Here is an 11,410-nt window from a genome sequence, read left to right on the forward strand (position 1 = left end):
CGGCTATAACAAGACAGAAATGACATGTGCTCGACATTGACCTGAGACATACCCGAGGGGCACCAATGTGAAGAATAAACTGCATCCACAACATTAAAAAATCTAATAGACTGAATGTGTCATCTCTTGGCAAGACTATTACGGTACTTAGTTTTTCCTAATTCTATTGTATGTTTCATTTTTAAAATCAGCTCTGTTTATGTAATCCTGCAAAGACATCAACTGGTGATAGAATAGATTTTTTACCCTTTTAAGTGAATAAAGAAAGACAGACAATCTCCACAACTAATTATCCCAGCTATGTGTTCTGCATCAGTCATCAGTAATTCCTGAAAGCTAGGCCAACTCAGCCAAAAACAGTGATATTATTCAATGTCTTTTGTACATAGGGAAATGATTTTATGCAGTAAAATCCCGAAGGCCTTTGCAAAATTTCAGTTAGTCAGGTGAGCCAGGAGTAACCATTACTTTCTAGCGGTGCAATAATCTTTCTGGCCCTTTGAGAGTACTTAGTTTATGAGTTATGCCAAATACACTAAGGAAACTGAAATGGGTAATTTCTTTGTCTCACTGGTGTCGGTTTGGTTTTGTTGTCAGTGCAGTGGAGTCCGGATTCAACTCCAGCGACCCCATGGACAGCAGAGCAGAACCCTGCCCGGTCTTTTTGCACCATCTTCTCACCTTCCGGTGCTGCATCAGATGATGCTCTGCTGCTATTCACAGGGTTTTCATGACCAATTTATTCAGAAGTGGGTGGCCGGGAGCTCTTCTTAGTCTATCTTAGTCTGGAAGCTCTGATGAAACCTGTCCACCATGAGTGACCCTGCTGGAATTTGAAATCCCCACAGCATAGCTTTCAGCAACATGCAGCCGCTACAGTGTAACAACTGAGGGAGTGGTGGTTCTTCGCTGTTGGGAAAGGAACCAGGGCCACAGGGCTCTCTTAACCTTTAGATCACAGAGGCTGGAGGTAGGTTCAGACCACCCATTATATTGTTCTAATAACTCTCTTTGGAGGCAGCCTTATCAATATTGCCACCCAGATAAGGAAAGGAGGCTCTGTGCCCTGGGCCCCACCCCCAGACTGCCAGGCAGCTGCCGTCCCAGACCTGACCAGGGGCCCATCCATTGGTCCTGAACACAGCAGCCACTGAAATTGCTTTTTAATCAGCTTAAATGGGCTTGTTTATTTTCCACTTTTCTAGTATTGAAATAGAAGTGGAATCTACTTTCAAAGACCAGCCTATCAGCACCTCCTTCCCTGGCTCCCTGACCTTCAGGCGGCGCAGCTGCCTGAGTGGAGTTAAAAATGGACTGTCAAGCTGGCTTTAATTTCTGCGGCTCTGCCTCCAGTGTCCTCCCACTGATCTGTTTATCGCACTCTCCTTGCCCCTTCTGTTGGTGTTTTTCTTACTAGGAGTTTTTAGTCTAGACCGTTGAAACTGCTTTTCAAGGCCCTAACCTTCCAATCCTTGTACACCTAATCCGAGAAGACCAGGAGCCAACACCAGACCCTCCTACTTGTAGAAACCGTCTTTCCCATCCAGGCAGCCCCCCCTCCCGTTCCTCCCCTGAGCCCACACCGTCACTGGGAATGCCCCCTTCGGACGGATGGTCTCCTACTGGCACACTAACGCAGAAAAAGGGTGGCTTAGTAACTTCGGAAGAAGACATACTGCTTAGCTTTTTGCTTACGGGTTACGCGAGCGTGTCGACTGTCCGCCCACCTCCTCTGGCCCTCTGTGCGCTCAGGGTCAGACAGCACGTCAAGCCCAGGGGGTCACCCCTAGCAGGGTATAAACTCTGTCATAGCCTCAAGCCCCTTCAAGCCGGCCCAAACCCAATTCCTCCCCTTAACAGGGCTCGCCAGGAACTTCTGCCTCTGGGAATGACAATGCTCCCAGCGACTGGGCGGGTAGAGGAAGCAGCTAAGATCTCACTAACGGTTTTGTTCAGTTTCTTGGCAAACTCCTCTTCATGCAAGCTCCCGGCGCTCTGGAGCCAGGTCTAATTAAAAGAGTACCAGGCTCACCCTTCTCGCGGAGAAAACGCATTAATCGTAGATGAAACGGCACGGAGGCTGCCGGGAGCGCAGTGGGTGATAAAGACCCTTCCTAAAATGCTTCCGATGCGGGATAAGGCCGGCTAGATCTGACCACGGGCAACAGAGGAGCACAGAGAAACCCTGGGGCAGGACGCGCAGTAAAGTTGACTTGGTTAGAGGCCAGACTTAAGTGCGTAAATCATGCTCATCGAACATCGAAACAGATTAAAGCAAAGCGTTCAGTCTGACACAGCAAAGCCTCGGGTCGTGGGAAGAGACAAAGGGCAGAAAGCCTCCCGCTGCCCGGCACAGAATCCTAACGAGGGCACCAGCAGCGTGAGCGCGCGCTGGGGAAAAGGTCGCATCAAAGAACCAGGTTAGTGGCGGAGGAGAGTGGTCAGTTTGGGGCGAGTTGGGACCCCGGAATTGCGGTCACGGTAACCGTGGCCCACCCAGGCAACAGCAGGCGTCAACCCTACCGCAAACTTAACCTCATCTCCCAGCGGCTCGCCTAGGGCGGCTGGAGTGTCCGGGTGGACCTGCGACCCGACCCTGGAGGGCGGGGCGCGGGCCGGGGAGGGCCGACGCAGGGCGGGCCGGGGCAGGGGGGAGGCCGGGCCTATAAAGTGCCCGCTGCGCGGAGGCGAGGCTGCTCGGTGGAGCCAAAGCTGGGCGGGCTGGGGCGAGCTGGTGCCCATCGCTGCTCGGGTCTGCAGGTCCCTGCGGCCCCGAGGGAGGGGCTCCTGAGGACAGAGCCTGCCTCTGTTTACCCCGCAGCTTTGCCAGCGAGCGCATCGGCCCCAGCGAACCCCCAGCAGGTGAGCTAGGCGGCGACGTGGGCGGGGGGGAGCAGGGGCGCGGGGTGAGTTCTGCGGGGCAAGTCGGCTCCAAGTTTTGCTAACTTTGAGTTCGTTTCCGCTCCCGGGGCTCTGTAAACTCGAGTTGCAGGGGCCAGTTCCTCCCCGTTGGAAACGGAATGCCTCGGCTAGTTCGCTCCGGGGACGCTGGGCATTTTAGGAGCCTCTGCACATTTTGCCTGCTTTTGCAAAGCTATCCTTCTTGCCGCCTTTTTCCAGCACCCGGAAAGGCCGTTCCGCCCCGCGAGAGAAACAGGGCCGTTGACTATGGTTGCGACCGGCAGTTTGAGCAGTAAGAACCCGGCCAGCATTTCAGAGCTGCTGGACGGTGGCTTCCACCGGGGGAGCCTGTTAAATGGTGAGTTTCCCAGGTGCCGGCCTCCCTCCCCTGCGGGGGTCGCAGCCCCTGGATGGACGGGATTGGCAAACGTGCGGTGTGGGCCCCTCCTTTGAGGTAGGGAGTGCCACAAAATCCATCTGAAGAGACTCCTTTCCAAACTTTCCAGCATCTTCTGTCCGATAGTGAGAAACAAAAGTAGCAAAATGAAATACCTGAGGGCTGCGTAGGTCGAGTCTGCGTCTAATGGGCTCTTTGGGATTAAAAGTTACATGGATTCCTTACCCGACGCGGTTTTGAAGATATGGTGAATTTTAAGTGTAGAGTTATGTGCGTTTTAAGAAATGTATTCACGCGTGTAGCCGCTACCCTCACCCCCTCCCTCTGAATTCCCATGCCATTTGCCATCAATTCCCCCCTCCCTCCCCCGTCCCCAGAGAAACACTGACCTGCTTTTTGTCAGCATAATTTTACTTCTAGAGTTTCATACAGATGTAACCATGTCATATGTACCATTCTGATTGTGGTTTCTTCTCCGCAGCTTAAGGATTTTGAGATTCTTCCGCGTTGTTGCCTATATCAGTGTTTCTTTCTATTGCTGAGTGGTATTCTATTTGTGGATATACCCATTATCCCATTTTTAATGCCGAAAGGAAACTTTAAAACAGCAGTGATGCTGGACATATTGTCATTTGCAATTTTAAACAGCAGTTTCTAAGTTAACCCACTGCTCTGCCACTGAGGAACTGTGTGGGCATAGACACATTGTTTAAGATCTCTGGGCCTTTCTCATTTAGAAGTCAAAGTGGTTGATGATCTAATTTTATAGGCCAAAGCTCTAAAGTTCTCTATCTTCAACATGGATAAAAATATGGAGCCTTACAATTTGAGTGCATTTGTTTCATTTAGTTATTTTAAAAACAGTGATCTAAGTGACTGCATGATGCGGAGAGAGGAACAGTAGCCATGAAGGTGAGGCGGGCCCTGGCGGGAGCCGTGGGGCCTCTCCTGCGCCCGCTAGGTTGACTGTGTGTGGCATGGCCTCCTGCCAAGTGGTAGGATTAATTTGGAAGGTAGGTGACCAAACGCGGAGCTATCTCTTTTCCTTTGAGCAAAGCTAATTTTGTTTTCCTAGAACTATTTTGTTTTGCTTGGCTACGAGAAACCACCCAGCCAGTTATAAATATCCTTGTGAACCTCAGCGGTCTGCTCCGAGCACTTTTTAATCAAAGAGCTTGTAGCTAAAATTAGGATTTACAGACCATTCCAGTAATGACTTTTAAAGAACGATACAAATTTGATAGATATTTAAAATAGCTCTTCGAGGCCATCATAAGTTCATCACTAAAGAACAATAGCAAAAATTCTTTATTTTACAATAATGAATGCATATATTCTTAGAGTTAGAAGGTAACTATCTCTTAGTCAAAAAAAAAACCTTATAAACATTTTTTTTTTTCAGAAGTAGTGGGTAGTGTCTGGAAAGCAAAATTAGATAAACAAGTAAGGGAGCCAGGAAGCAAGAAGATCACTAGTAATCTAGGATCACCAGAAATAGATTTTTGATGCAGAGTTTTTAAGATTGTGTATCTGTGTACACACATAAATGTAAAGAAAAATAGTTATATCCTATCCACCCTATTTATCAAAACCTTTATTTCACAGATGACCCTTCGTTCTCAGAGAGGTCAAACGCCTTGCTCTGTTATGCTCAGCTAGCTAACAAACAGCCAAGTGAGATCAGCCAACTCCCAAACTAGTATTAGAAACAGCCTGCCTCAGTGGATAGAAGCAACCAGTGTTGATATCTTGGTGTGTTTTTTCTGCTGCTGGATTTCTTTCATTTTTTTAAATCTTAAACTTCCATTTTCCACAGATTTTGACTACTGGGATTATGTTGTTCCTGAACCCAACCTCAGTGAGGTGATATTTGAGGAGACAACTTGCCAGAATTTGGTTAAAATGCTGGAGAACTGTCTGTCCAAATCGAAGCAAACCAAACTCGGTTGCTCCAAAGTCCTTGTCCCGGAGAAGCTGACCCGGAGAATCGCGCAGGACGTGCTGCGGCTGTCGTCCACCGAGCCCTGCGGCCTGCGCGGGTGTGTGATGCACGTGAACCTGGAGATTGAAAATGTATGTAAAAAGCTGGATCGGATCGTGTGCGATTCTAGCGTGGTGCCCACTTTCGAGCTGACGCTTGTGTTTAAACAGGAGAGCTGCTCATGGACGAGCTTCAGGGACTTTTTCATTAGTCGAGGGCGCTTCTCCTCTGGCCTCAAGCGAACTCTGATCCTGAGCTCAGGATTTCGACTTGTTAAGAAAAAGCTTTACTCCTTGATTGGAACCGCAGTCGTTGAAGAGCGCTGAAAGGGAAACATTTAATAGGTCCTCTGTATGATTGGGTCATAAAACCGCCCGGCTGCTGGGCTGCTCTGGTCTAGCCACGTAGTTTGCCTGCCTGCTCTCCACAAGAAGCCCCATATGGAGTTCGGCTTCCTCTTTCATATGCATAGCAACCCCAACACAGGGCTTATTTTGTGGCTTTTGAGAAATGACCCAAGAGAATATACATTGTCTGCATATATCACATTTTTTACAAAATGGAATGGAACGGAATAAGGGAGGAAAAGAAGCAATACCCTTTAGTTTTATGTTTGACCCCACAAAGTTTTTCAGGTAGTCTTGCTAATAGACTCCATAAACCAACTTCACCTAGTTTGATTTTCATATGGCTTTTTTTCTCTAAGTTTTCAGAGTGATCCTTTCAATTACAGAATCTTACTGAATGATGCTTAGTCCATCAAAACTTCCAGAAGCCCACACCTCCAATTTCATGCCCCTACTCAAGTGAGTGAGCTTCATTAAAACTTAACCCCATGCCAGGGTGAATAATAACCGTCACAGCGAAGCAGAACTCGTCACTGCATCAGGAGTTTCTTTGCATCCTCTCCTCTTTAAAGAGGAAGCAAAAGCTAGAGCTGCCGTTTCGTAACCACAGTATTGTTTTAAGTGACTTTATGGTACAATATAAGCTCAGTTTTGCTAGTTCTCTTGTATTGAATGGTTATCTTTCAACTAGAAAAATGGAAAACGTTGGACTGATTTTTTGCATGTAGATGATTACTGCTGCATTGAGTGAATGGGGAAAGAGTTCTCAGGCTGGCTCCTTTCTCCTCCATTTGCTAATCAAGCTTCTTTTCACTCTTTCATGTGCTTCATCTCAGGTGAGCCATCTCACCAGGTCAGTGTTATCTCATCCCTGGCCTCTCTTGGGAACCAGAGTATCTCTCCTTAACCCGAATCCTCAGAGAGATAGCTGCACACTCCCACTTTTAATTATTGATGAGCCTATTTACAAAACCTGCTTTGGCTCTGGGTAGCCAGTTTATAGTACAGACCAGAGAAAGCAAGTCATGATGTGGCTAACCAGTGCACGCACCCAGCCCTGGATTCCTGGCCCCAGGGGCCAATAAAGGCCTTATTTTGTTCTGGTTCCAACCAGCTAGATTAGATCAGATGACTATCCTTGTTTTTTTTATGTGAATGAGAGAATGTAGCCCCCACTGCAGTGTTCCATTCAGCAAACCTTCAGGTCCTTGCTGGAGGCCACGGATAAGGACCTCATTCAGGTGTCCTGCCCAAGCTGTTAGCACCACTTTGCATACCTGAGGCCAGGGTTGTAAAGACAGGTGGCTTCAGCCTGGTGTATCTCAAAAGCGGGTGTGATCCTATTACTAATTCCATAAATGACGTAAGTTTCACTGTTCAAATCAGCAAGTGTTCTAACTGAACTCTTCAAATGCTTGGGAAGATTCCACAGAACGGATCCCTACAGGACGGGATGGGGTCAGTCAGCTTTGTCTTGCGTGTCTGTCATAGTTCAGGGCTCTCAGGTCACTGTGATGCTGTGGGTGAGGCTTCTCCCGTGGAGGTAGACCTGTGGTCCTTTTCCCACTAATAGCTGTCTTTGACTCTCTTGTCTTTGATGCTCACAAAATGGTGATGGCTGATAGAGACTCTTAAATTAATATTCCTGTTAAAGGAAATTAAGGTTTGTCTATTTTTGACAATAAAGTATTGTATTTTTTAATTCTGTTGTCCTCTTTGTCTTTTCTGAGTTATGCAATGAGCACCCTAAAATATATTTGAAAATATTTGAGGAAAGGTGACAAAACAATTATTTATCCCCTTTTTGACAAAGGCTAGTTGTACCCTTTATTATCATATTCCAATTGCATTTATTGCATTTGCTTATGTATCAATAAAGAGTGATTTGCTTCATAATTTTTCAAATACAGCAATGCTTTTTATACAAAGACATTAATAATTTGAGCTCCTTTGGCAACCACCTTTTTAAAAAACTCATTGTGTAAAGGCTTTTCTATAGTTTTCCTAATGACCAAATGCAGATTTATCAAATTGTAAGATCGGTGTACATTTATCAGAATATTCTCTTGGAACAACATATCTTTCTAATTCCACTATTCATCAATTCGAATTTTTAATCTTTTTCACCTATATTTTCAGTCTCCTTGACACTGGCTTAACACAAAGTTGACATAAGGGAAGCCATATTGGAGAAAAGAAACCATATTGTAACTTTAAATGACCTCTCTGACTGACTGGCCCAGACATGCCCTGTAAGTGTTGTGTCCCCTCCCAGCAGCTTTAAGATGATAACTTTGTTCTTTTGAGTTCCTTAGGAATGTGATGACCATTCCACGCCCCTCCCTCCCACCCTTGCAGAGAGGCCATGCTGATAGCCATCATCAATGACAATTGGAAGTCCAGGGTATAGGGCCATTGCTCTGGTCTCTGATGCACATCCAGTAAAACAAAGGACTATCAGGAACTGGGACCAGATGTCTGCCCCGCCCAGAGACCAGCCACCTCCCCCACCTGGAGACTGGCCTCATATATAACTGGCCTATTGTCTTTCTTCTGTGAGACGGTGCTTTTGGACATGAGTCGGCCATCTTCCCTCTTGCTAGCAAGTTGCAATAAAGTCCTTTCTCTCCCACCACCTTGCCTCCTGACTACTAGCATGTCTTGCGGCAAGTAGAAGAGCCCACTTGGGCGGTAACATCCTCACATTCATGGTCATTAGCTCAGATTTCTTCCGCTACATAACCCACATTTAACAAGACTTACTAAGTGCTAGGCTCTGTTCTAGGTGCTTTACATAAATTCTCATTTATTCTTCACAACAGCCTATGAAATGAGACTGCTGTCATCTCTATTTTAGAGATAAATGACCAGAAACAGAGAGGTTAAGTGACTTACGCAAAGTCACCAACTGGCGCAGGAAGGCCGGAGCATAAAAACAAGCCGGCTCTGGGGTCTGAGCTCACCGCACTGCTTCCAAGTGCATGAACAGCACAGAGACCTCACCCGCAGCACCAAAGACTGTGTGAAACGATGTCAGCAACCTTTGCCCCTAAATCTGAAGAAAGAATTCTTAATGTAGAATTCTTAAGTCTTTTCAGGTAGGGAAAATGAGGAAACTACTGACAGTATTCACCCTTCATTGGAGCAGAGCTGTGCTTAAAATGAAAAACATCCAAACGTTTAAAAGACGTGAGTTTCAATCCTGGCATGTTCGTGCTTATCTTGTGCAATTGGCCTGTTTACTTTTTCACGTACCTTCAAAAGAAGGTGTGATCTGTCCCCCAGCTATCTCAAGAGGGAATAAAATAGCGAGAGTGTGTGACGGCCTCCTGAAAGAATGGATGTCTTATTTTCCTCTTATTAACAGAAAGAGAGTATTATATTACAGGAATGGATTCAATCTGATTCTGTTCACCAATGACATAATCTATATCCTCATGGAGTCAGCTTCGTGTTGCACTATTGACAGTTTTCCCATTTTCATAGTGGAAGGATGTATAAGTATAACAATCTTAAGTCTATTACACTCAGTTCTCAATTATCTATATTGGTGTAAACAAGTGATAATCAGAGAAGTCCAAGGCAGGTTGATGGCAGATAAGGAGGGAGAGGTACATGGTGATGCATCATGCAGATATTCAGAACGCCTGACTCCTACCTAGATGCTGCCATTGATTATAGACTCACAATACTCCATTGGATCCACTGCATCTGCCACAGACAAGAGAAGAGATGGAGTGTGAAGGAGCGCGTGGGATACTCAGGGGCCAGGTGTGGAAGTGATGTACATGACTTCTCTCTATATCCCACATGGAATCAGTCATGTGGCCCCATTCAGTTGCAAGAGGGGCTGGGAAAGGTGGTAGCACAGTACGCCCAGAGGAAATGGGCTTGACAAGCTGCTAACATAGTTTCTGCCACACAGGGAGAGACAAGTTAGTCTGTGAAACAATAGAGAGCCCAAATACAGACTATGCACGTATGGGAAGTTGATTTGTAGCAGCAGTGGCACTTTAAATCAATGGGCAAATGATAGTGTTTTCAATAATTAGCACTATAATAATCATTTATCTACATGAAAAAAATGAAATCAGATGCATACACATAAGCATAAAAATCAATTCCAGGTTAATTAAAGAATTAAATGTGAAAGGGAAACTTAGAAGACAACATAATTTTGATGATTTTGATGTAGAGAAAGATTTCTTAAATAAGATGCAACAAAATCACTGAAACTTCTGTTTATCACATAACACTATAAAAAGAATAGAAATCTAAGTCATGAATTAAAAATACAAGTTATGAGTTGGAAGAAAGTATCTTCTATACATATAATTGAAAAAGTGTTAGTGACCAGAATATGTTAAGAATTCTTTCAAAGCAATTAGAAAAACATGAACAACCCAAAGGAAAAACTATGGGCAAACGTGAATAGGCACTCTGCAGAAAAGGAAACCCATGTGGCTGACAAACATATGAAAAGATGCTCAATCTAACTAGCAATCAGGGAAACGCAAATTAAAAGCACAATAAGACACCAATGTATATACATCCATATTGGTAAAAAAAAAAAAAAAGAGAGAGAAAAGTTTAAAATCTGAACATTCCAAATGTTGCTGAAGATGTGGGGAAACAAACCTTACTTTAAACATACCAATATATATATGTATATAGTCTGACATTATTTTGCAAAGTTGAAGATAAATGTATTTCACGAGTCAACAAATCCATTTTTAGTTGTCAAACCTAGAACAACCAACCAGCCAGGGGAACAGCCTAGCCTCTCTGTGCTCTGGCAGCAAGAGTCACCCTGCCACAACAGAAGGACACATGTAGCCCACACAGGGGACACTCATGGAACATTTAGAACTAGTGACAAGAGAGAAGCACACTGTTAGGCTTCATAAGGCATCTCTTACATAAAGCCACTTCTCCAAGAACAGAAGATGTAGCTGACCCACCTAATTCATAGATATAAACACAGAGAAAGAAGCAAAATGAGGAGAAAAGGAATGTGGTCTAAATAAAGGAAAAGGACAAATCTTCAGAAAAAGAACTAAAGGAAACAGAGATAAACAATCTACCTGATAAAGAGCACATATTAATAGTCATAAGGATGCTCATTGATCTTTGGAGAAGAATAGATGAATACAGTGAGAACTTCAACAAAGAACTGGAAAATATAAAGAACCAATCATAAATGAAGAATACAATGATGAAAATGAAAAATTCACTAGAGAGAAACAATAGCAAAGTAGAGGATATAGAAGAACGGGTCAGTGAACTGGACAAAAAGCTAGAAGAAATCATCCAAGCTGAACAGAAAAGAGAATTAAAAAGGAGAAGGACAGTCTAAGGGGCCTATGGGACAACATTAAGTGTACTAATATCCATATTATAGGTGTCCAAGAAGGAGAAGAGAGAGACAAAGTGGCAGGGAATCTATTCAAAGAAATAATAGCTAAAAACTCTCCTAACCTAAAGAAGGAAACACATATCCAGGTGCAGGAAGCACAGAGAGCACCAAACAAGATAAACCCAAAGAGGCCCACACCAAGACACACTATAATTAAGATGTCAAGAACTAAAGATAAAGAGAAAATTCCAAAAGAAGCAAGAGAAAGGCAACAAGGTACATACAAAGGAAACACCATAAAGCTATTATCTGACTTCTCAGCAGAGACCTTGCAGCCTAGCAGGAAATGGCGTGATATATTTATAGCATTGAAAGGAAAAATCTTACAGCCAAGAATACTCTACTTGGCAAGGTTATCATTCAGAATA

The 11,410-nt window shown here is 44.6% G+C and overlaps 1 protein-coding gene across 2 annotated transcripts; it reads left to right on the plus strand.

Moving 5' to 3' along the window:
- The first annotated feature begins 2,039 nt into the window (after positions 1-2,039).
- DDIT4L (DNA damage inducible transcript 4 like) lies at positions 2,040-7,328 on the plus strand. Of its 2 annotated transcripts, none has more exons than XM_023637657.2 (3): positions 2,040-2,420; positions 3,121-3,259; positions 5,115-7,328. In XM_023637657.2, the coding sequence occupies exons 2-3, from the start codon at positions 3,169-3,171 to the stop codon at positions 5,603-5,605; spliced, it is 582 nt and encodes a 193-aa protein (XP_023493425.1). In that variant the 5' UTR covers positions 2,040-2,420; positions 3,121-3,168; the 3' UTR covers positions 5,606-7,328. The 2 variants fall into 2 exon arrangements, with proteins under 2 accessions (XP_023493425.1, XP_001497253.1); XM_001497203.5 differs by lacking the exon at positions 2,040-2,420 and adding an exon at positions 2,659-2,862.
- The last annotated feature ends 4,082 nt before the right edge of the window (positions 7,329-11,410 follow it).

The sequence above is a fragment of the Equus caballus genome, chromosome 3, assembly GCF_041296265.1.
Source record: "Equus caballus isolate H_3958 breed thoroughbred chromosome 3, TB-T2T, whole genome shotgun sequence".
Taxonomy (NCBI): Eukaryota; Metazoa; Chordata; class Mammalia; order Perissodactyla; family Equidae; genus Equus; species Equus caballus.